The sequence below is a fragment of the Sparus aurata genome, chromosome 6 (genome assembly GCF_900880675.1).
Source record: "Sparus aurata chromosome 6, fSpaAur1.1, whole genome shotgun sequence".
Lineage (NCBI taxonomy): Eukaryota > Metazoa > Chordata > Actinopteri > Spariformes > Sparidae > Sparus > Sparus aurata.
Genome location: NC_044192.1, coordinates 26,229,959 through 26,255,962, shown reverse-complemented (window position 1 = coordinate 26,255,962; position 26,004 = coordinate 26,229,959). Strand labels below are relative to the sequence as shown.

General features: G+C 39.9%; 2 protein-coding genes across 5 annotated transcripts; one reads left to right on the top strand and one right to left on the bottom strand.

Moving 5' to 3' along the window:
* Nucleotides 1-179: 179 nt before the first annotated feature.
* On the bottom strand, nt 180-17,741 carry stx18 (syntaxin 18). The gene is made up of 11 exons (XM_030420543.1): nt 17,520-17,741; nt 7,253-7,320; nt 4,878-4,993; nt 4,586-4,663; nt 4,274-4,340; nt 4,073-4,164; nt 2,140-2,231; nt 1,683-1,741; nt 1,156-1,225; nt 976-1,056; nt 180-877 (listed from the first exon to the last, which is right to left on the bottom strand). The coding sequence occupies exons 1-11, from the start codon at nt 17,670-17,672 to the stop codon at nt 782-784; spliced, it is 972 nt and encodes a 323-aa protein (XP_030276403.1). The 5' UTR covers nt 17,673-17,741; the 3' UTR covers nt 180-781.
* LOC115583570 (myb-related transcription factor, partner of profilin-like) lies at nt 17,689-26,004 on the top strand. Of its 4 annotated transcripts, none has more exons than XM_030420547.1 (4): nt 17,689-17,912; nt 18,072-18,373; nt 18,612-18,741; nt 25,842-26,004. In XM_030420547.1, exons 2-4 carry the CDS (start codon nt 18,076-18,078, stop codon nt 25,897-25,899), a joined length of 486 nt encoding a protein of 161 aa, XP_030276407.1. In that variant the 5' UTR covers nt 17,689-17,912; nt 18,072-18,075; the 3' UTR covers nt 25,900-26,004. The 4 variants fall into 4 exon arrangements, with proteins under 4 accessions (XP_030276407.1, XP_030276405.1, XP_030276406.1 ...); XM_030420546.1 differs by lacking the exon at nt 25,842-26,004 and adding an exon at nt 19,106-20,986 and having other exon boundaries at nt 17,693-17,912; nt 18,615-18,741; XM_030420544.1 differs by lacking the exon at nt 25,842-26,004 and adding an exon at nt 19,106-20,986 and having other exon boundaries at nt 17,697-17,912.

Sequence of the window (26,004 nt, the reverse complement as noted above, 5' to 3'; positions counted from 1 at the left end):
GAAAATATCAGGAGGCTGTGTGAGTCAAATCCCGTCGGCAGCTTCCCGTCTCTAGCTGACACGAACTGAGACAGGCCGTGGCTTTCTGCTGCTCTTGATGTTATCTGAAAGCTTGACAGGACATGAAATGTATTACATGTAATAAATGAGCCCCTGAAGTAAAGACAGAGGATACAGAATTGAATTAAGCATTGCTCAGTTTTACTAGAAATTGAGTGGTGTGTCAGTACAGTTACGTTGTGATAGACATCAAATTAATTGTTCTGCTGCTCGTAATTGCCTGGGAAGCAAAACGTTCTCAACATTTTGACAGTTATTTATAATTAGTAGTTCACTGAAGGACATAAGTTGTAAATGTATTTAAATAGTGTGAGACGGCAAAGTCAACTTCAGCCTGCGCAGTATCCTCTAGTTTTAAAATCAATGTTTCCTTCAGTCAGTCAGACAAGAACAGTTGCAACCAATTATCACTGCTTTTAGTGATGGAGAAAGACTGACTGTCCAAACATTCACACACATAAAGGGGACACAGTGCGCCATCACAAAGCTCGCCACCATAGAAGTGCTTTTAAACATCAAAATTAGACAATTAGCAACAGGAAAGAACAAACTTCTGCCTCTGCTTGAACAGAGTCTTCTTGAAGAGCACTTTGTACTTGAGGTCCAGCATGGTCAACTGTCAATTCAGTCTCAGTGTTGTCATCGCGTCTTTATGAGATAACTAATATGTGCCAGAGCCAGATGGCTTCCTGTCGTATACAGTCCATGCTGACTAGTTCTGTTAGCTGTCGTACCAGTCCAGGAAGAGGAGAGAGAAAGAGCACATGACCAGGAAGAAGAGGATCCATACCCGGAAACCGGCATTGTTTTTGATTGCCTGGTGAAAGAAATAAACAAAATAACATTTTACTGGACTGATTTACAAAAATCATCCTAAGAGCATAGCATAAAGTAGCTGAAGCGACTGAAGGTTACCTCTCGTATATCTTCATTTCCTTCTTTGACGTTTTCTGTAGCACCAACAACCAGCTGATGAATACTGTCTATCTCTGTGTCCTGTCACGGAGAGTGAGGTGGACAATGTGTTTATGTTCAACTAAAAAATATTGAGCGTTTAAGTGAACAAGTGAATGAAAAGGGCGTATGTCTGCTCACTTGTTGCAGGACTTTCTCAGCAAAGATCTCCTGCAGTCGAGAAATCTCCACCACCTTCCCCTCGATTTGCCTGCCGCAAACAAAAGAAACTCATTAAATATCACATGAAAAAAGTTTGCAAAGCACATTTAAGCCCTCACAGATGATTTAGCAATACAATGGCAGGACCTTTTTTACCTCAAGACCTCAGTTCAATCGAGAACAAACGTGTCAGTGACTTTCTCTGTCAAACAAAGTCATCATTTTGTCTGCAGACACCTTTGTCCTTGGGTCATTTTAATCCTGTCTGAATCCACATCTGGCATATCACATAATTGTCTAGCTCATCTGGCATTTCAGTCGCTGTGGCGCTGTAATTATTTAGTGGGAGGGGGAGTGACATTGTGTAACACATTAACACAAGCGCAGTTCCTGGGGTAAATCATTTTGCTGTTCATATCACTGATTTGTGATCAGAATAAAATGACATCCTGCAGTGATGGTAATGTTGTCCAGAAACAGTAACATGTATGCGAAGCAGGACTCACCTCACTTCGTCCACCAGGCTGTTCATCTCGCTCACCAGCCTCTGGTTCTCCTGCTCGAACTACACAAAAAACACACGCAATAATATAACATCGTCAACAACACTGCTCATGTAGATGTCAGACATGTGTAAGTTGGCATATGCTGTATCATCTGAACAACAAACCCTTAAAGAGGTATTTGGAACAAAAGGGAAATATTAACTGTGTACTTTTGTGAAAATATACTGTGAGTAATGTCTATAAGGAGAAGATTTGGATGGATTAGATTTGTCTTTTATCTGAATCTCTACAAAAGAATTCTACCTAAAAATCTCTTCAGTAAAGCAGTAAATGTGTAAATGAGTCCCTATGCATGTAAACGACACCCATATGTAGCTATATGTTCTCACATGATTCATACGAATCTACATATACTGAGCGACATGAATATTGAATAATGATGTCTGAGGTAGCACACCATCTGGATCTCCTCAGGGGAGAGCTCGTCCTCCACTCGGCTCTCCTCCCACAGGTTGACAGGGTTGTCCACGACCTCTGACACACTCTTCTCTAAGAGACGGAAAACAGACAACTTTAAAAAAGTCTTTGTGTATCAAAAACTGCCAACGTTTGCCATGTCATTCCCTAAGGAACGTAAATTCTGCCGCTAGGGGTCATTCATTAAGAACGATGAAAACAAAAGACTCCAGCGTAGGATCATGGGAGTTGTTGTCTTCATTATTCAACAGCCTACATTGCTGATGACAATCTGACGGAACTCAGACAGAAATGTGCGAGAAAATCTATGAAAGTTTTGTCCACGTTATGTTTAGTCACATTTGCCAACTTCCTTCCTTATCTGCTGTTCACATTGTAACATTGTTGACACCATTTGGGTTGATTTAAGCACACAATATCACAAAATATATAGTTATGGTCTAGTTGCTTTTACTTACATCTAGCTTTAATTGCTCATTTAGTTGCTAATTCTCTCTTTGTAAGGGAGAAATATATTATTGTGGTTATTAAGATGAATTTATATAGACTGATTGCCTTGTAGTCAGTTTACACTTCTCCACATTGGACCTAAGAGAAGTCAGTGTTGAAATACTGAAGCAGTGAGCGAAAAATAATGTAATATAAACTGTACAAGTGTGGTGATTAATCATTATCCGAGACATTCCTCGCCTCATACCGTGGGTGTGCACTCTCACTGGAGCTTTTAAAAATGGCTCATTTAAATGGGGGAGAGTGAAGATGTGCTTCTCCAAGCACATAAATATTATTGTTTGGGAGATTCAGTGGCAAGGTCAAAACATACAGTCTAAACATTACGCAGCCAAAGGCAAACGCTGAGTCTATATGTTGAGTCCAGATTGAATGCTTTTCTCACACACGATACGTCTTTTATCATTAAATGTTGTGACACCATTAACAAATATAACTGCAATTGCATGCAATTTTTAAGTGAAAATTAGTCCAATTAAAAATGTGCTTAATTATATTTTGCCGCCTTCAGTTTGTTTCTCTTCAGTGATGATAAAGTTGAGGAAGCTGTGTCTTGAAGCAGCTTTAATGGTTCGCGTAATAGTCCTGTTAACGCTATAAAGACAGTGAAGACAATTCGCTTTTTGATTCACTGCTATCAAACCAAACCAAAACCTTTTATGGTCTAAATTAAGCTGTAACACATCATAATGCCATTAATGTCTGCTTTAAAATTAGAAAGACGATGCCACTGCGGCCAGTAAAGCTGGAGTGAAGTTGAAGACATGTGCAGCTTTGTGTAAAGACAGGGTTTTTATCTCAAGATATCTCATCTAAAGATTAGTGGCTGTGAAGTGCATCCCTACATGTTAACGATTCCCTCCGCCTGATGGTTTGGATTGCATAAACCTGCAGAATTACAAGTTAATGGTTGCGATTTAATCAAAGCAAGGACAATGAATCACCAGGCATAATGGCACTGCGCTGTGGCACGGCACATTTCAAATTAGAAGCTTCAGATGAAACACAAAGATCAGTCCTGCTGCTGAAGGGATGTGAGTAATGGAAGGGAGCACTTTTTATATAGTGTACAGACAGTTCTAGACAATATACAGGAAATAATAAACAATTCATCTTTTACACATGACAGATCACTTGACTGTCATTCTTGATATGACTGTTAAGAAGAATTTTTAAGCAAATGTAAGTAGAGCGTTCGCTTTTATATTCAGAGGTTTGAAGTCTTGACCGGCACAGAATGCAAAGAAAAAAAGCACTTCACAGGGCACAGAAATAGCAAAATACACAAAAATACCAGACCAGCAAAGAACAAGTCACGGTCAGTAAAGCACACACATGGAGCAGGGCTTCTTTCTGTTGCCACAGAAAAACAGCACAGTGTCTCAGGGGACGCACTGACTTACCAGAACTTTCCTCCTTGACAGTCTTCTCCTCTGTGGGCTCCACCTCCGGCGTCTTTACCACCCGACTCTGGTGCTCCGGTGCCAGTCTTGACCTGGAATGACAGAGCGAGGGGTTATGTGAGCTCGTTTTTAAAGTCACTAAAATGAGGATACTTAATAATAAATGATGTGACTGGGGTATGCACAGGAGCTGGTACTCACAGCCTCTTCTTGTCCACCATTCTTTTTACCCTGATTGCCCTCTGCTCAGAGTACAGCTTACACACTCCTTAAAAATAATCAAAAGACACATGATGTTTACATCCTGTTTGCTAAAATATTGCTTCAGTGATTTTTAGTATTAGTACAGCAGCCCATGTTGAAACCAGTGCAACCAGCCTGCAGGGCTCAGAGGCTACTCCCTGAGCCAGTAAATGTCCTGAACATAATCAAATGGATGCATGTAAAATGGTCCAAAGAGGACAGGCTATAAGACGTTTGCTGTCTGAATTGTAATAGGTTGTATGAATTCACCTCTCAGGTACGTTTCAATGAGGTCCAGCACTGCCCCTCTGTGCTCCTTTAGCTGGGCGGATGTCACCTGCTTCTCCGCTATGGAGACAATAGCAACACATTCACTTACTGTAGACAAACTCAAAGGTTTTGCATCGTGCCAAAAATGAAAGACAAATCAAAAACAAAAATCGATCTTATATATATGGTGCACAATGCAGGACAAAACTAGCATCACTTGAAAGCATATTTTACATTCACAATAATATTTGTAAAGTACTTAATGTGCTGCACAATAAAAACATGCACACACCTTCATTGCGTAGCTGCTTGATGGCCTCAGAACACGTCCTCATGAAGATCTGAGCATCCTGGTCGATCTGGTCTCGCTCATTGTCTGTCATACGTGTAAGATCTGACGATATGAGGCTGTAAAACACACAAGAACAATCGCAGTTAGATGAAATACTTTGAGGGCATTTAGCAAAAGTTGAACATTTGATTGATATCTAATCAAAGTCTCTATTCATACCATTATTGAGCATTAAGTGAGGCAGACACGCTATCCCATCACTCACTTCTGAAACAATCTGAACAAACACAAACTCAACACAAAAATGACCCTGACTGCGATTAAAACATCTGTCTTATTGTCAGGTGATGGTGAGTGGCTGAGCCTAATGTCTCCCTCTAGTGGAAACAAGATGTAGCTGAAGACACATGAAGGATGGTAATGACTCTACCTTGGTGTAAAGGTGGATTTGGCTGGTTGGATTAGATTGTAAATCTGCTTGATCAATCAAACGAATTATTGCAAAGAGTCCCAGTACAAGTGTTACAAGTAGTACAATTCTGAAGCTGAGAAAAAACAAATAAAATTGTTTTCAAATCAGTCAGTCAGTCAATAAATTTCCCTTTATATCCTTGACTTTTGGACTTCTGCCTTCACATTCTGTAACAATTCATTTAATGTCACATTGGGCTCTGGGAAATTGTCATATGTCACTATTTCCTGACATTTCACAGACAAAACGAGAAAATAATCAACAGATTCACTCCCTCCACCAAGAGGTAATGTTTTCACCTGTGTCTGTTTGCTGGTTTGTCAGCAGGATTACACGACTACTGAACAGATTTCCAAGAAACTTGGTTAGAGGATGGGTTTTGGCCCAGAACAGACCCCATTAATTTTTAGGGTGGATCCGGGTGAAGGGACGGATCCAGGATGATTATTTCGCTTCCTTTAACATGTTTTTCAACATTATCGTTAATTTATTTGGAATTATGCATGGCTCTCGATAAAAATCAATGAGTGAGCACAATTTGGGGCTGATCCTAGATCTGGTGAGCTTTATTATGGTAAATATGGGCTATTAAATGTATTACTGGGTTTGGATTGATTGTATTCAAGGGAACTGCTGGGCCTTGGTGAAGGTGTACGCACTATTGACTGCCATTCTAGTTGAAAATGAAAATAACCAATAGCTGCGGGAAAGAACAATGATACAGTTATAAAACAGAAAGTTGGACAATTCATCCTTTACCATACTCACGATGACACAGAGAAGGAATTTGTTTTAGATCCATGTTATAATATACTGAATTCCACAATATGGTAAAACAAAACTTTCCGTGCTTATTTTAAAAGATATAATGATGGTGATATGATTCATGATAAGTGGGAACAATCCATTCTTGCAATACGATTTTCATTTTAACTTAAAAAAACCCCAATTACAATCATGAAGACGTGACATTTGTTGAGGTCTCTTCCAAACACACAGGCTGTCTTACAGTTGGAGAACAAGAACTGCAGGCCAGGGCATCTCTGCAGCACTACAGTTCTTCATTATGATCTTATTCTGTCACACATTTAACTTTACCAGCCCTGCAAGACGCCACCTAAGCCTTTTTACTTATTCTGTAGCTATGGTCTGTAATGATGCTTGCCTACACTAATTCTTTAAACACTTGTATTTGGAATAATACATAGTCCCTAAGTATTTTGTAAGGCAAGGTCAAAAGGCGGAGCTGATAAGAAAATTAGAAGACAGGAAGGGCTCATGACGCGGTAGACGAGAATTGAGAACATACCACTGATGGCTCCTTGATGGATTTTCCCACTATTAAACAACACTGCAGTCCACCCACTGCTAATGTTGAGTTAATGTGTTCTCTTGAGGTTTTATCAACAAAGTTAACAAAACATAGGCGACTCCGCACACCCACACCTACAAAACACAGAGGGGGCCTTGAAGGGAGGAAGGCCTGGATTAGTCCCAGGGCGTGATTTGTTCTTCACTCGGCTGCAGCTCAATTATTCCAGACAATTAGACTGGAGCCTGCCGCTACGGACCACCCTACTTGCTGCTGACCTTGTGCCAGCAGACAGCCCCTGCAGCACACACACACACACACACACACACACACACACACACACACACACACACACACACACACACACACACACACACACACACACACACACACACACACACACACACACACACATTGTGGAGACATATTTGATGATAGCCCTGACTCCTGACCTCTTCTGATTTCTGTCAGAATCAAAAAAGTGTTCGTCTCTGCTCCGGCCCCTGCTGCAGCCTTGAAGGTTTTTGTTTTTTTTACCGCTGCTGTTGTTGATTGTGGTGGATCACGGTGCGACCGTTTGCAGAGGCTTACCTTCCAGCGCTCACGTAATCTTTCCTGTGTTGTAGCAGAAAGTCTTTGAGCTTGGTGATGTTTGTGATCTGCCAAAATAAAGGGAGAAGAAGTGTTACTCGACTGCATTACCTTTATGTCAATGAGTCTCTTTAAATGCCCCAGTTGGTCCTTCAAACACCATGTCAACACGGCTTAAGAAAGAGGCTTTAGACGTGTACCAGGAAACTATTTTCTCCTGACTACATTTAGACTGAGCCAGAGTAAATGTATAATTTTGCAGTTATTGGATGTGACAGGCAACCAATGTCCGTCCATCCTCTCTGTGTATCCTCAATATTTGCTTTCGACAATTCATCAAGTCTGGGACATACAAAAATCAAACCTACAATTTCCTCGTCAAACAGCGCTCATAAATAAAACCATGAGCGGCTGCATAGAGAGCACTGACAGAGCCATCTCTAATAAGCTTTTAAATTCACTGTTGCTATTTATCACCGAGAAAATGTCCAAGTGTATGTGTGCACAGGGAAACCAGAGGAAACTTGGTTCAATCCAATATTTGCTCCTGTAATTGGGTCAAATATTAAAAAAGACCAAATTGCTTCCCTGTCCGCGGAGCTGTGCTGGCGGGGTCCAAGTGGCTGTGAATACGCACACAGCGGGCTCTGTTAGCTCCAGAAGAAGACAGAAGTCAGACAAGCTGAGGACTGAAAAATGACACAATGAGTTTGACTGTGACAGCAACCCCAAAGCGTGGGAGATTATTTTGATAGCGTACGACGCTGTCTTCGGCCTTCAGCTTTTTCACTCTAACAACCTCAATTATCAAATTGCCTCGGCCTGTGAGGGGTAACCGGGCACCAGACGCCTAATAACATCTCCAAACATTCACTCCTAGCGTCAATGGTGACCTGGAGCAGTTTTTTTTTTTTTTTTTATGAGCTGACGTTTGAAAAATGACAAGTTTTTCAATGCTGAAAGAAGGTGTCAAGATAAACAGAGCTGAGCAATTTGTTAGAGAACAAGAACTCCGTCTTTGGTTTCGAAGGTAACTCGGGGACGAATGACAATGCTGTGGGGCACAAACACTGGCTGTTAAGGCAAACCAACCCTTGTAATAACACAATTATTTGAGGTCAAGAGTTAATTGTTGTTCAGAGCAGCGGAGCTTAGCGAGGGTTCAGGGGAGAAGAGAACCTTTCTTATGGTTCAAAGTCTTTCAAAACATCGTCCGTGTTTTAGTGTCCAAGTGAAGGAGGAAACTTTGAAGTGAGCTCCAGCGAGATTGCTGGGTATTTACAAAACTACCACCACAAAACCTGTAATGAATAAGATGTACTTTATGATGTCCTGAGTGATCCTGTTCGTCACAAATGGTGCTTTTAACAAAGTTTGTACTTTTTAACTTTTCTCATTTAATCTTCCTTATTGTGGTTGTTCTAGTGATACAAGTTGTTTGGGCATGCAGCAACACCTCAGTGACCACTTTTTCTTTCTGTTGTTTCTCTTAAAAGAAAAATGTATACTTAACTCCTTGCAAATTGTTTAATACAAATGTATACATCTGCAAAACCCAATAAAAAAAGATTGGAAAAACAAAAACAAAGTTTGTAACTATGTTTTCTTCAGCTCTGAATATACAGGCTATTAGCTTCTTTTTAAAAATACAAAAATGTGAAATTAGCTGTTATATGAGTGGTATCAGCCACGCGAAGCAGGTAATTATTGGTTATTGCTATTGAAATAAATACATGTTACGCATCCACAGATTGGATTGTTTGTCAGAGAAAACAAGACATTCCATGGCATCACCTTGGATCCTGGCATTTCTTTTATATTTTGCTGACATTCTATCAACATTTTATAGATTAAGCAAGACAATAATGTGTATATTAATGAATAACGAAAACAACCATTAATTGCTGCCCCTGTGTCCTCTTGTAAAGTCAGTTACTTAATGGAGCCCCGAAATTTGTCCAGGCCTTTATCAGCATGATGCAGTGGTTGTCATGATGTGATCTTGTGAAGCCGTTGACTCCACTATCCCCTGTAAAATCAGCCCTGGTGGTAAAACGGTTATTTATCCCCACAAAAACCACAAAATTCCAGTAAATCTCAAGTTCTCTACGCTATCGTTGGCCCACCACAAAGTGGAAAACATAACCTCTCACATGGCATGACTAATTGATCTTTTACTATAAACTATATCTTATGCTTGCAATTGGCACTTGGCTTCAGAATTTTATTTATGTACAAACTATATTCACTCGCAAAACTCCATCTGTACTGCACCTTCTTGACCAGCAGGCAGTGCTAAATCCACAGCATTTAAAACAACCCGTAATGAGTGGGAGGTGTGTGTGTGTGTGTGTGTGTGTGTTGTGTATGTGTGTGTCTGTTGCAGGGGTGCCGGGGAGTGTAAAGAGTGCTGCTCTGGGGGTTGAGCTGTCTCCTGTGTGTATACATTGGAGCTCAGATTCCCAGCACAACCTCAAGGGTTTGCAGGGGGTCAGAGGGATCAATTGCTCTTGTAACTTAAGACCCTAAAGAGCAAGTAATTCCTCAACAATGAGGAAGGGGGTGGCCTTGTGCATGCGGCTCGCCGTACATATGTGTGCACGCAGCTATTTGTGAGAGTGCATGCATGCGACCGCCATAGGTGTGTGTTAGGCAGAAGGAGACAGTCTGTCGGGCTACATCTAATCTCGTCATCATCAAAGACCCCCACTTTACCTCCTCACTTTCTCCTTCCCCCCTTGCTTCCCTCAAGCCCCGATTGAGCCCAAACAAACCATCAGGGGGGATTATTATGAGGAAGAAAAGAGAAAAGGCTTAGCTGGCAGATTTCTAAAGGGCTTTGGATGGCTCTTTGTTTTGTTAAATCCAGGTAACTGACAGAATTCGTTGATGACTGCCCTGCTTTGGTTTAAGCCCCTGTGTGTCCTGACCGTGGGCTATCTATACTGACGCCACGCCATGTTGTGTTTAGGTATGTGAGGATGCTTCAACGGAGAAGACTCCGCCGCATGTTGATTTCATTATCATGTTTATGTCTGACTCTCTAATGGGTTTGTCTTCTCATGTCTATTTGCAGCGAGAGCGCCTCAGTCGACTCTATAAACAAACAAAAAGCAGCATCAAAGAGAAACTTTCAAGATCAGTCGTGAGGACGGTCGCTGACCTTTTTTTGTAAATGTGCTAAAGTTGTAACAACGTGTTTTGGTTTTTACTGGATAATTTATTTAGATTCAAAGCCGTAGTAGGCAGCACTTGTATACAGACTTTGTGTTTGTTCATTTTTGATCATGCAGGTCAGATGCATGGATACAAAATGTGGACTGTGAAGAAACAAACACTGAGGCACGTCAGTGGAGTATGAAGCTGAGACAACAACAGAGCTGCCACTGTGCTGTAAGACTGTGCCACATCCTTGTTTTTTTTTTTTTTTTTTACAACAAATTCGAACTGTTTAAGAAGAGTTGAGATGATTGGAATATTTCACAAGTCATTATGAAATAAATTGGCAAATATGTTGATGATTAATTAATCACGTCTGTTGTTTTTCAAGCAGAAAATGTCAAATATTTGCTGGCTCCAGCTTCTTAAATGTAAGCATGTGAAATTTCTCTGTTTTTACACGTAAATGGAGAGTCTTCATGCTTTGGACTGTTACTTCGACAAAAAAAAAATAAAAAGCAATTTAAAGATAATTTAGAGGCTCTGGGAAATTGTGATGAGGATTTTTCACATTTTCTTTTTACATTTTCTAGACTTGGCAATTAATTGCATAAATAATCGCTGGCTGCTGCCCTGCTTATTTGTCTATCACAATCTGACATCCTACCGAGGCTGACCATGAAGGTGACATCACTGTTGAGACGGGTCTTGTAGATTTTTTTGTGTCTTGGACCAAATTCAATGGAAACTACGTACACTGCTCCATTCTGAGGCAACTTAATCAGGTTTCAATAATCAATTTAATTAGAAACAGATGTATTGGCTGGGCCCGTTACATTTCACTCACATACAAAATGTGGTCACCGCCACAGTACGCAACATAAATGGATGATAATGGAGGCAATGTTGTAGGGCAGGTGTGACATCAAGTGACAGTTCAGAGTCACACAGATAAACCTCTTGATTTTAGAAAAGCAAGATTTGATCTATTGTGCAGTGTGTGTTACGAGTCTTTAACAACCGCGATTATGTTATAATGTAATACTGGTTGTGATTCCTGGGACATATTTATGAATGATTAGATCATGTTTGAAGTCTGCTTATCAGGAAATTCAACAGGTTCCCCCCCCTTCTCTATTACTCTGTGATTCCATCTAAATAGTATTCAGACAGATTCACCTGCATTCTAGCTGTATTAAGGTAATCCACAGTGATTTGACGAATGGAGAGAGCAGCTTGTGAGATTCGTGTACACGTGGAAAAAAACAGGATATCTCAGCTTTGTGGATGACAAACTCTGTAAGATTTTGGTTTTATCGCAAATACAGTGAAGACTTACAGAGGCTGCACCTCAGAGGCAGCAGGCATGTTCTTCTGTTGACCTCTGCCTTAAACACTGTTTTTCATCCACTGTAGATTAATGGTGACACCAACTAAAAAGTAAACACTACGTTAACTGTTGGTTAAACAACATTACCTGCTATAGTTTAATTTCACTTGATGCATTTATCACTAATGTGAAATGATGACACATAACTAACACCCCATGTCGGATAGCACTAACCTCCGAATCTAGAACAAAAAAACAGCAGTCTCTTTTAGAGGAGAACACATCTGTTGCAGTTTCATGGTTCGGACTCTGTATTTTGGAGTGTCAGGGTCAAGTATGCAGCCTGCTGTCATGTGTATTGGTAGTATTTCAGTGATTGTAAATCACAATAACTGCAATTGCCTAATGACAAAAGCCTGACAACGTTCTCCAAAAAGCGTCAACAGCTGCTGCTTTGGTTTTGCTGCATGTTGAAATGTTTAAATTGAGCCTAAACATCACTTTTGTTCCACTTAAACTATTTGGTCTGCAGAGTATCTGGTGTCCATCTCACCATTTAGAGTTTGACATTCATCTGCAAATCCCCGTTTCACCACTTTTTCCTCTTTCATTTTCATTTTCATGAATCATGCAAAAACATTTTGTTGCACGCAGTGAAACAAAATCTAGACTGTGCTCAGGCCTGACAGCAGATGCCCCAAAATTCAATTTGCCTGGCTTTCATGGGAAAACAGCGCAGAGATTAGGCCAACTGGTAAAGAGACCATTTAGCAGCACGTTCATCTTAGGGTGATCCCTGCAAATCACTTCCCCATGGCTCAAATACTGCCTGAGTACAGTCTTGGCTTTGACAGCTGCATTCAAGCAAGTTTTTACCTTCGTGCCCAAGTAGTTTGTGAATTGATGAGTGGGTTTTTTACTCTTGGAAACATTTGTTGGACCTGTGTTAGGCCATGTTGTCAAAATTCGAGTAGCTATATGACAGGCTTTGTGCATCTACCATAAACAGAGAGGCCACAATTCTCCAAATCATTGATTCGCTTTTCGACTTCAACATCTTTCCATTTTCAGCACTGATGGTGATACCATGATTAGACCATTATATCAGGATTTGTAAAGATCAACAGATCATTGGTTTTATGCCCCAACAACAGTTGTTTACATTTTCAAATTCTTCTTTTAAAATATAGAGGAATTTTACAACAACAGCTTTATCCAGTTGTCTTTTTCAGGTTAAGATTAGTATTGACTGAAAAAATTCATGAAAAAAAAACACCACCCTTCAGCAATTTAACAACGAATGACAAAAGATAGAAATTCAGTTTGTTAAAAAGTTCTGTTTCTCAGATCTGTCCTAAATAAGCCCTCCTCCCAAACAAATCAATAAAGGATCCCTGATAAAGAAAATAAATCTAATATTTCAGACGCTGTTACAGTAACTTCAGTTATGTCAGTAACAAGTGTTGTGCACAATTGCGCACGTATTTCCCTAAATGGTTAACATTAACGACACGTCATAAATGTTATTGCTGTATATCATCTGCTTCTGTGGCTGCCCAAAACGACCTGTTAAGATCTGCTCCGGTTTCAACTAAATGACAGCACCAATAGGATCATGAAAATTATCCTACAAAATCCTTTCAGCTCTCATGTTCACAATCTGCCATTATCTGGGCCGATAAAGTCCACTGTATACCCCAAAAACAAGACTTTGATGATATTGCAAATGTTTAAAAAACACTTCAGACTTTGAAACTTGATCGTCACCAACAAAAATATCAAGAAAGCCAGACTCTCTCAGAACTAAATCTTTGGAGAATATACGAGCATACTATGTCAATGTGAAAGTTGTCATAAGAAAGAGCCCCCCGCCCTCTAACAGCACAACATACTTTTAAGTGCTGGCTGAGGGCCACACTTTTCAGAGTTTCTAAGAAAACACTGTGAGAAGGAGCCAATTTTGGAATACCAATACTCGAGGCTCAACGGGGAGCCGGGCACTATTTTCTACACACAATTTACCAATTTTAAAGTGACCTCCTCCATTTAAACTCGAGAAGGGCAGCATGCTGCGGATAGAGAGACGAGGTGAGCGGTGAAATGGAGATCACAGTGCCCCAAACCGACCCCCGTGAGGTAAAAGATTCCCCTGACCAAACCCCACCCTGTAAACACTAGCCCTCTTATTAGTCAATCAAGCCTTTTTTCCCTCATTGCCTTGAAAGAAGCTACATTTCCTTTCTCATTGAGCGGCTTTTTGAGAGGGAAAAAGCCTCGTAGGACCACTGTTTATTTGTCAACTTTGATGTTTTCTTTCTATTTTCGTGAAGCTTCAGTGGGAACTTGGAGAGTTATGCATGTCTTGAAGGGCACCCACATCTGTTGTGCATTAGGTGCCGGCCGTCAACATTGTTACTGGGGACCTAATTTAATATTTTCTCTGTTTTGATCTTCCACCTTTAATCACTGGCTCTTGGGAGGATCGGCTTTCCCCAAGAAATTGTTCGAGAGCTGAAAGAAAATGTTATTGCAGTGTGTTTATGGAGTCATACATGTGAAGAGGGGACTCTCGCAAAAAAATGCAGCCTATTTCAGACTGTACAGAGGAGAATGGATAGTTGAGTTGTGGGTGAAAACCACAACATAACTGTAAGCAGTCAGGACATTCCAAACTCGCAATTTCAATTTCTACAAAAGCTGCTCAACTGAGATGGTTTGAGATTATATCTGCAGCGCGAGGGAGACAGCAGTAGGGGGGGAGGAGAGCAGAGGGCACACACCGCAGGATAGGTTTAGGTTTCTTTGAATCAGCACCACTGCTTTTATTAAACCACCATTTCTAATATCAATGTAACAGAACATAACAAAAACCTGGTTGTGCAGAGCTGCTGCGACCGGGCTCACGTTTGCCTCAGACTGAAGGTTGGAGACATCAGGTACAACTTAGAGTCCTGAGTCCCCAAGGGAAACATAAAGTGGTTCTTCAAGGTGCCTTTGAAGAGTTTGTGTTCATGATACTCATGTCAGGCCAAGGACTTCTGGCTGTCAGACTTCTGGCAGACATGGAGCAAAGCCTTTCAGTTGCCAATGATCCATCTCCGACTGCCAACCATTGATGTCTCTGCATGTCAATGGAAGAATACAATTTAAGATGTTTTGGGAAGTTTCCTGAACTAATTAAACGCCAATGTTGCCCTTCCAGCTAAGTTTTTAAGGTCAGTGTCCCGTGACAAGTGGTTTTTCAGCAATGTATTTAAGGCTGTGTGAAATTTTCCTACAACTAAATCAACATACAATAAGCTAATTCTTTCAACAGAGTTACTGAAATCCAAATTCCCTCGCTGACAATGTAATTATAACCTATAGTTGAATGCCCGTTTTAATTAGTTCAAGACATTTTAAGTAAACTTGCCAGGTCCTTTCAATCTAAACTAAATGAGAAGAACGCTCTCCACTATTTTTGTAAGTAATGTTTCGGCTTTAATTCCGATTACATTGGGCAATTTTCCGGGTCAGGTTAAAGCAAAGAATCCAGGCCTGTCAGTGTTGGGGTAGAAGCAGCACTCGGACCTGACAGTTGGCACGAAATACTCTGGGCCAAGAACTGCTCAGTCTGGCCAATTGGCTAATGTATTTTTTTTTTCAGACAACTTAGCTTTTGTCTTCCAAGATCTCAAGGAGAGCAGTCATATATTCTGAACTGCCCACATTGGGCAGGATCTGAAAAATTCCTGACCGAGGTTCAAGTATAAATAGCGGAATTTTTATGAGTTCAATGTTATTTTAGTATTCTTTATTTCTCTGTGTACAGTAGATTACTTTTTTGAAAGTGATCTATCTTGTTCTTTGCAGCTTTTAGTTCATACAGCTTTTATTCACGTCTACTTTAAAATGACAATTGATAACTGCTTGCCATGATATGTTTACTTTTTTCTGAAATATAATGTTCAGGAAGCATTAGTTTGAACTATGAAGAAACAGTACCTCAGCGCTTCAAACCTTTATGAGTGGGCAGAGAGAGGGGCTATTTTGCTAAACTGCAAGGAGTCTCTGTTTGACTTTTGATTTTCTCGAAAAAATGTTCCTCCGATCATCTTCACACTCTTGGGTGTAGCGCTGAGGACCAAAGAAAGCATCATGATGAGTGTGAAGTAGTTTGTATGGGCAGTTCTTAATAAAGTAGCAAACAAGAAACATCGCTCTGCATAGTTGGAGAGTTCGCACATTTCTAGATGCAGCAGTACGCAATACACATTTATAGGATACCTCATACCCCACAGCTATGTAGAGAGAGAGGGTCAGGATGCTCTGTAGGTCACAATATAGCAGGTAGCAGCAATACCTGAGGCTAAACTATCAATTTCGTTTCTTTGCACTGGTACAGATGAGCAGCAATGTGCACAAACATGTATGACGCATGAATTTCTGGTCAAAAGCAGTTAGGAGCAAAAACCTTTGCCAAAGATGTATAAATATGTGCCAAGAAGGCACTCAGACAGGTCATTTCGGCCGACTGTAAGATATTCAATGTCAAGCCATGTCCCATTTGCCAGCTGCAACTCCTGACCGTGACACTAGAATATAGGGCAAGCCAAACTGGCAAGAATGATGCACTGGAACAGAGCCAGAAGGCCGCTGTGTAAAGAATGGCTTTTTGGAAAGCTACATTGTGTTTGTTAGATGGACTGACAATGCATCCAGTAACCTGGAAAAAGTAAATTTAAGTTTATAGAAAACCAGCACACCACTAATACTGTTCGAGGAAAAGTAATGTCCTTTGGAGAGCTGTGAAATACAAACATATTTGCAGGGAAATAAAGCTCTGCCTCAGACTAATATGAAGTTTCCTACTGAATGACAGCTCTGAAAATGATTCAGATGATACAACAGTGAAGATTATATGGTAAATATTTACGCTATACAACACAGTGACCTTGTTTCTTTTTTCTTTCTTTTCTTAGGTAACAGAAATCATATTTCTGTTTTATCAAATAAGACAATACAGTAAAATTTTGAATAGATGTAGGTATGTTGTCCTTTCCAGTGTATAACACTGTTATGTAAGAGGGAGTAGATAGGAGGCTGCCAACACATCAATTCCCCTTTTAAAAAAACTCATAAAAACTCATATTGATCAATATGATGCTACCTAAAATCATATAAAATTGTCCAATTTGAGAGACAGTGAATTTATATCACTGTAGTTATCCCTTTATTATATCTGGGTATAGGTAGTAGCCTATTCACAATCAATAAGCGTGACTGCTTAATGGCAATAGTGAATTTTCATATGATTATACCATCAGTGGGGTTAAATACCTTGATTTTTCTATTGATTTAGCTTGATTAGCATTTGTTAGCTTCTTTTCAATTCAGTTGCCAGAACATTTACTTTGTCATGATATAATATAACACAAACATATGCTGTTAGTGTATCCATGTTGCCCATTCCAAACTACCATTTAATTAATGTTGCATTCAACACATTATAATAATAATATATACTATATACACACTGCTGAGAGAGGCCTTGCTAACTATGAACAGCTGGTACACATTGTACTAAACTCAAGCATTGAGTTTCAGTTTAACATCACCGAGCATCTCGGAGAATTACCAAACGTGCTGTAGACATTTCCTTGGCTTACTGCTTCTTTTAAAAACAGAAAGAGCAACAGTTTCACCCAAACAGTCCAGCATTTAGCTGTCATCACAAGTGAAGTCAGTTTCTGTCGATGCTAGCACAGTTAGCTCAAGTTAGCTTAATGAAGCACTCACCACTTCTTTCGCCTTCGGAGAGAAGCCGCTCTTGGGTCTGCTCCTCTTGAAAATCTCATCTTTGGTAGAGTCAAAGCCTATTCCTATCGCCTTGTTCCTGGTTTTGACTGTCTTGACGCTGGCTTTGAAAAGTGAAGTTATATCCACAGCCATGTCTGTGCAGCTGCGGCGCAGAGAGGGACAGCTGTAAACAAACTGACACGTCACCAGCTGAGGACGTCATCATCCTGCGACGCTGTGGATTCTCCCTGAGACGGAGAGGAAAGCCTTATATTTTACCTTAAGGTTTTATCAGTAAATATTAAATATAGCTTGCACTGTACCTTAGTGTATTCACATCCTGTAAGCGTCTGACCTGGTATCAAGTTACTCTTCGACTCGACTAAGTTGCAGGTAGCGAAAATCTTAAAATTACAAAAATCTCTTAAATATTAAGACTTAAGTTTAATGAGACTTAAGTGGAAGGCTTTACCGTCCAGTTTTTAATAGTAACATTAATTGTAGTCATGCACTTACAGATAGTCTAAAGCAGTCATCTAATCAATCTTTCAGAGACATGCCCCTACAACTTATTGAAGGAATGTCCACCAGGAAGAGAAGACCTAACTGGACAGACCAGGAGTGTCTTCTTCTTGCACAGTTAATGCAAGAGAAGAAAAACATAATCAGAGGGAAGTGCAGCACTGGTATATCAATCCAGGATAAAAGACAAGCCTGGGAGGAAATCGCCCAAGCCATCAATACTGCCTTTCCACAGATTCAGCGCACAGTCTCTGACTGTAATAAGAAGTGGGAAAACCTGCTGGCAAAGTCAAGGGAGGAGATCAAACGACAGAAGAGGCAAGCCGGTACAGGTGAGGGAATTCTGGTATTTGTTAGCAATAAAAATTGAATGCTAATCTGATGATTAGTATCATTAAGTCTACAATTTAAGGCTGGTAATACAAGCCAAGACCTTGAGGGTGGAGTTGCAGGGAATATTACACTGATAAGAAAACTGATCAGAAAACCAAATCCACTTCACTTTATATGATACATTTATTGTATTGTGTTCATTGACAATTAATGCACAACGTGGCTTTGCTTTCACAGAAGACCTGTCCCTTGAACAGCTCAGTACTGTGACCCAGGTTGTGATTTCTATGATGAACCTCTCAAACATGCTGCAACAGCAAAGAGAAGCCTCCTCAGTCTCAGAGTTAGTGGAAACTCAACATAACAGGTAATACATTTTTTATTCGTTGGCTTCTTTTCATGTGCTTAGACATTTCTGCTCTCAGGGCAGAACGGAATTTATTAAGTAATTTATTAAAACACTGTCTACAAAAAAATCATACAGTATTTTCTCACTCACTTGGACGTAATGTCCCAGTAACATTTGTAAAGTCTACAAACCTCAGTGTGAACAGTTTCCTGGAGAGCGCTCTCCCAAATAAATTCTCCCCGTGAGAGCTGCTCATGGTGATGGGGATGGCTGTGAGGATGTGAGAAGTGAGAAAATATGTTTTTTTGTAATTTGGATGATCCGACTCTTTATGTGTTAAATTCTAACCAAAGAAATTCATCGACCTTTTTTTTCTTTCCAGCTGTGATGAAGATGGAAATGACCACACAGAGCTTGATCTCCCGGCATATCCAGATCCATCCACTCCTCCGGCAGAACAAAAAATGACTTTGGCTAACATCCCTAAATCACTCGCAGTGCAGTTTAATGCTCATCGTGCTGCTGGCTTTGCTGCTTCTGCAGAACCACTAGATACTCCCTGCGCTACCTCTCCACACTGCACAGTGCACTGCTCACCTTTGCGAGAGCGGAAAGAATTGGAAATGTCCGTGCTGAGAAGACAAGAGGCCGTCCTCAAGCTGCAAGAGGAATATTACACGCTGAAAATTAAGCAGATGAAAAAGCAAATGGAGGAGCCAATTCCAAAAGACTGAAGTGGTTATTGAGAATGACTTGTGGCACTTTGTTGAGTCTCGTGCCTGCCCGGGACTATGTGATTATTCAAAGAAAATATGAAGTATCATAATTTGTTTGTGTTGAAGCTGAAATCTGTGATGTTAGTGTAGTGTAACACTAAAAGCAGCAATCTGATTTGGTTTTCAGGCGCATTTCATACCCTATCATTGTGAAGCAGGATTCACAAGGGTTGGATTATTCAATTGCTGACAGGAATCATGACCCGGATGACCTACAAACGATGTGTTGTTGCAGGTCTAGGTCTGTTTTTGTCATTTCAGTAAAAATTAATGTATGTTTTTGATACCTAGTCTGCTGGTGTTTTTCTCCCCAATGAGGATTGACCAGTTGACGTTTATCATGCCTAAAGTATTCAGTTCTACCGCTGCTCTCTCACAGCTGGCTGTCAGCTGTTGGATGACATCTTTGCGGTGTGTTCAGGTGATGAAACATGGGCAACGTAAGACAATGCAACAGTCAGCTTTTCATCTCTGCTACTGTAGTACTTTGATGTTTGCTTGTTGTGTGGCCTCCGTAAGTTTGCTTTGACACACATGAGGCAACAGTTCACCTCTTTTTTAACCTAACCAGCTCAGCAGGAGCGTGCAATGCATGCAGGAGATGAGTCCTTTCCCCTTTACCCCATAAGTGCCACAACCCACCACTAGTAGCCTCCGGTGAGCAGTGTTGTTGCAGTGATATATTTATGTTAGCGGTAACAGAGTAATATAATGTGTCACTAATAATATTGCAGCAATATATTACTACAGTTATTGCATGTAACGTGGGACAACCTGAGTATCTGACTGAAGTGAAGCATTTATTGCTGTTTTTTTCAAGAACCCATCCAAACTGCACATGACCATATTAATGTAGACTGTGCGTGTGTTTAAAGTGAAACTCTCGCCAAAAAGCAACCGAGGCTTTATTTGTGACTGTATATGAGTCAAACCTTCGTGTAAAAGCATAATTACGATGAAAGAGGCTCAGATTTACCGTGATTTCGTTTTCCGGCAAGCTAATTTTCAGTGGAGTGCGAGGGCACTTATGCACTAGCATCAAAATCGCTATTTTTAAAACACTAAGAAGGCTCGACACAACTGGAAACTTTGCTCGTAGTATCACCACGCTCTCTACACATGAACACGAGCAATGAGAACATTGTCCATGTACACAGAGTTTACTAAAAAGAAGGTTTTTGAACAACGTTCGTTAGTAGCTGGATCTCCGTCATGGCAGACAAAAAGTGTCGATCACCGAGTGTGACCTAACAGGAAGGAGAGTAATGGTGGACCGCTCCTCAAGCCTTCTTATTAGGTTGCACTCGGGGATCGACACTTTTTGGCGAAGTACTTAGTTGAGTCTCTGTGTGACTGAAATGAGCCGTATTTCGCTGGCCTGATGATGAGGCCTGATCCTCCAAGCGCACTTTAATTTACATTCTTGAATCACATATGTCCATGCATTCCTTGTTCTGTGGACTAAAATAAAAGGGTATAGAAAAAGAGATTTTTTTTCTTGTCATGTCATTATAGGTTACATAATAGAACTTATAGGTCTGTGGTGTTTCATATGACTAAGCCTACAGGTAATAATATGTATTCCTATCTCATAACATATCAGACTTTGATCCTCTGTCTGCCTGCTCAACCCTGTGTACAAGGCCATTCGTTTATTTCCAAAGATCCAGGCTAATTGTTCTTTGCAGGTTATCCGGGCATTTTATTGAAAGTAACTCAACAGTGGTAAATAGTAATGTATTATGCAGACAGTTATATTGTAATGTACTATATTACTTTAAAATCAAGGTGGTGGGTAGAAAACATGAGTCCTCACTGGCTTCCCACCAGCTGCAACTTATCTTTGCCATGTTATTCGAACTCTGATCACTTTCAGTATTTGAAAAAAATAAATATAGCAAACACTGTAGAATAAGATCTACCATAAGATGTTGCGTATGACGGTGAAAATGATGATCAGTAGCACCACTTTAGAGTCTCACACTGAAAAACAGATGAATCAACGCAGTACAGTACAAAGAATACTGGAATGAGACATGTTTCGTGTATTTTCTACCGCACCTTTATGGTCATTTCAAGGGGCGAAATTTCACTCGTGTGTGAACCATTTGTTACTGTGAAAACACTGATTAAATTTGGATGATAGCTGATAAGTTAGTCATAAGGGCAACTGACGAGAATATAGCACACTTTTATAAGTTCACATGATACATTAACAAAAGCTCAAATAACCATAACATATTTTCCAAGGTGATTAAATTCTCAAATTCTTGAAATCAAATTTATTCTTTGTAGGAAGTGTAATTTAACATATCTGGCAGCAAAGGTACAAGTACAACTCATGTATAGTTTTACACTGTGAGATTTGCAGCTTATTTGCTGATTCATGCCATTTACACCTAAGTGCAAATTTGGAAGCGGCAAATGTTTGACATATACCAATATACATATTTATGAAAATCGAATTTGGTCATGCCAGTGTAAGTAAAGCTACAATAACGTTCTGTCTAGACAAATGTAGTAATTTGTGCGTAATATTCCTCATAAATCCGTTTATTTGTAAGTGACTGAGGTTGGCACCGAGATGTAAGCTGTGGGGCCCAGCGTGTTGAATGAAAGTCTGTTATTTGCTGTGTGGTTTGCTCATTTCCTTTGTTAGTGTTGTGCCAGACTGTGTTACAGCTGAGTGCTGTGACTGTCTCTCCCTTTCTGCTGCTTCAGCAGTAACCCCTCCGTTTTTTTATTTTTTTCATTCGATCTTTGACTGTGGAAAGAGAGCAGCCTTTCAGGGACCAAGGTTATGGGCACAGAAAGGCACGACTGTCTTTATGATACTTAATGTGTTGATATGAGAAGTCAAACGGAGCACTAAAGTTTCCTAACTTTTATCTTACCGTGGCATAAAACTCACTAATTGAGCTTGCTGCAGGCGTGTACTGTGCCGGGCTAGCATGGGAAAAGGAATGACACGCTGCAACTTCAACAACCAATTTGATCCAAATATGTTTTGTGTAGTCACAGTGTGTTCCCTCAGATGCTGCAAACACATCTTTTCTCACATTATTCACACTCTAGTTACTTGTAGCTACATATTTTCACTGTTTAGTCATAAGGCTTATTTCTGAGCTGTTTATTCATTACTTTTATCTGACTGTTTCTACTGTTTATCCAATAGCCTCTACTGTGAACTATAGACTCATTATACTCATACTACTCATCAATTTACATTTTTTAAAATTTGTGCATTTTCAGAAAAGTCTAAAATTACAGTTTGAGTTCAGTTGAGTTTGTTGACATAATACTATTACCCATCTTGTACTACTACTATTAATACTATAGTAACCAACCTTAATAAACTGATATTCTATAGTTAATCAAACCTAACTTTAAATTTTTTTTTACTAGTAACAAATGAAATGCTGAATAAATCATTTATTATGCAATTGTTTATTATGAATTTGCAACTATGTTTAACCTTTATAACCCTTACCTTAATGATTACCTTTAATACATAGTTTACAAAGCATTTCATTGTTTGTAAACAGTAAAATAACTATTTAGTAAAGTTGAATTATCTATAAATTATATCAGGTAACATTAACATTAATAAGTGTTGCTGGTAGGCTTTCCACAGACCCTCTGACAACTGCAGAGGTACCAACTTTAGTAATTAATAACTCACTAATAGTTGTTCTGTTGACAAGCTGACATGAATATTGTCTGCCCTTTGTCCTTAGCGGTTAAGTATGTTTACTTTTTTAATTTTTTTTTTAAAGATTATGTTATTTGCCTTAATTGGATAGCGACTGGTGAATGGGCGAGACTGGAAATGTAACCACTTCCCGATCAAGTCATTCCACAAACTGTTATTTTTGTATTTCATGCATATTTGTCTCTGTCATTTGTTGTTTTTTATTTTAGCCTTAAATAAGAATATCATACAATAATGTAAAATGCAAACACGCTGATAAAGTAGACCACTGATGATAAACTCAACGAGGGTACGACAGACTACGCATTCTTTATAGGCATTCCTAGATACTATCGGCCCCCTGGATGAAGCGTCAGTGATGGTATCCATTCCTCCCGCCCCTGACAGATGAGCCATGTTTTGGCGTGTCCTCTGGGCAGTCCACTTAACTGCCTGAAAAGGAACCCCTTAATCTCCACTTTCTCTTTGTTTGGACTATTATCAGACCTGTCAGTCCTGGCTGCTTTATCTTCACAGAACTCATCTACTGGCTGTTTGACGTTGGCTTAATTCTATCAAAGGCCCTTATCTCTGGTTTGCCTGAGGATGCATCCTTCCTCTGACTCGCTAGAATGGTCCCAGCTCTGATAAGACGATGTCTTATTGGGGTGAAGAACACAGTTTTGTCCAGAGGCCTTTTTATGCATATTGCTTGATTAATAGCGTTATATTTTCTTATTTATTATATTGGTCACAGTTCCTCATTGTGTTGTATTTGTATTGATTGTTAGTGGGGTGTAGCCTGAAACCTGAGCTAATGTCACAATGATCTCCAATCAGCCCATAATCCAGATTGGATCAGTGGAGATAGTCCCCTTTGATGGCAGTTAACTTTCTGTCTTTTGGCAGTCGTCACTTGAAACAGTCTGAAAGAATGTCATGCAGCTTGATCTGATGAGGAGCAATTACATGGGAGGGAGCTGTTGCCTTTGAGGTGGAAGCTTACCTGCCACACCCTGCAGGCTTACAAATAAGCCTCTGGACACAACCCAAATGTGTGAGAATGGTCCCTTTTCTTCACGTCCTGCTCCTCATGACATATGGTCTGACAGGATTTGACAGGTGGGGGTAGAGAGGGAAGCGGCGGCCAAGATGGTGAATTTACTCATGCAGTTTGCTGTGGTTGGCATTATGTCAACAAGATAGATCGAAGAAGACTTTTCGGAGCCCAGAAGACAAAGATATTTGGAGGCGATGCTGTTGTGGTCCTATTTTAATTCCATTAACCATGACGTTAAATGTGTTTTTCATATGTCTTATCAAGCAAATCAAATGTGATCATTTTTGTGAAGGCTGGACGATACTGTGTATAAACTGTGACTGTGTGAGAAAAGGCTATTTTGTGCATATACATGAGCTCTGTACCCTGCGCATGAGTTTGCATGTCTGAGAATATTTAGATGTTAATTCATTTTTACCACCATAATAACCAGGACCCAGTTTTTGCATATGAATCATGAGCATTGCATGCACGGTCATGTGCATGTAAGTTTCCTGGAAAACTAATCACGGAAAAAGACATGCAGCTTAGCTGCTTGCACCAACAAAGAACTACCCATAGGTTAAGTACAGATGTTGCAATCACAAATTGGATTTTCCGTAATGCAGTCGCTGTTACAAACGCTTAACTTTATTTAGATTAGAAAGGGCATTGCCCATTACCGGCAGGCTTCAGGCACAATGTCTCCGCTCTAGGGATTAACCACAATTTATGCTTTTATTTTGCTGGAGTGGCGACAACCAAGAAAGGGAAACTTTCTAAAATGACATGGTTACAAGGCACATTACCCTTACCCACTTATTTTATTTTGTCTTTCCCCTCACCACAAACACAAACAAAATGGTTATTAAAGAAACTACCGTAAGGCAGTGAGTGATTGAACTATCAATGTTATCCTTGTGTCTTGTTTGGCACTGAATGTTCATAGTTACCATCAGTTGAGGAGGTCGTCTTACAGAGACTGCAGATATGTGCTTTCAAATATGATATAATCATGCCATGGCCACACTACGACAGTCCAGATTTAAGCATTCTGGATATGCTTGACTTGATCATTTTCCACAATGGTCCTCAGAAATGGACACCAATTGCCCCACCAATGAAAGGGGATCCTCTTTGTAATTAAAGCCAGTAGAAAATTGGATCATTTTTTGCCTGGACAGCTTTCACATTCCAGCTTAATATGGCATTGGAAGCTTTTGAAGTTGCTGTCTTTGCAGTCCCAAATTATACCTTTCATCAGCCAATCATAAGAAAATGGCAACCTGACATTCCCAATCGCAACTTTCTTTTGAGCTGGAGTCCATGTAATCAGGGGGGAGCACAAGATACCCACTGACAAATCGACTATGAATACTAGACTTACAATTTCTCCATTATAATTCATGGGTTGTTGTTTTTTTTGAAGACCAAAGTGAGATTTTAGCTTGATCCCCCAAGAGTCAAATATACTGTATGTAATCATCTTGATAATGATTACTTTTCGGTAAACCCTTAATAATGCTATTTATTGTGGACTGTCTGTTTATTCACTTTAATACTATCTATAAGTATCAATAACATTAAGTCTTATAATCTTTTGTCACCACAGGTCCAGGAATGGCAACGTCACTGATTCAAGCCGGGCAGGGGGAACTTTACCACTGTGACTCCAAACGAAAATGTATACATTTTTCTATTGTCTATTTCTTTTGACACTCAGACCAGGACAATCAACTTCAGTTGTGTAGGTATGAGGTATGACCCTTCTATAT

Coding starts and splice junctions, on each gene's coding strand:
- LOC115583570 (XM_030420545.1), top strand. CDS start 18,076: ATGCCCCTACAACTTATTGAAGGAATGTCCACCAGGAAGAGAAGACCT. Junction 18,374..18,611: donor GAAGAGGCAAGCCGGTACAG/GTGAGGGAATTC, acceptor TTGCTTTCACAG/AAGACCTGTCCCTTGAACAG. Junction 18,742..19,105: donor GTGGAAACTCAACATAACAG/GTAATACATTTT, acceptor TTTTCTTTCCAG/CTGTGATGAAGATGGAAATG.
- stx18 (XM_030420543.1), bottom strand. CDS start 17,672: ATGGCTGTGGATATAACTTCACTTTTCAAAGCCAGCGTCAAGACAGTC. Junction 4,165..4,273: donor ATGGTGGACAAGAAGAGGCT/GTGAGTACCAGC, acceptor CTGTCATTCCAG/GTCAAGACTGGCACCGGAGC. Junction 1,057..1,155: donor CTGAGAAAGTCCTGCAACAA/GTGAGCAGACAT, acceptor TCTCCGTGACAG/GACACAGAGATAGACAGTAT.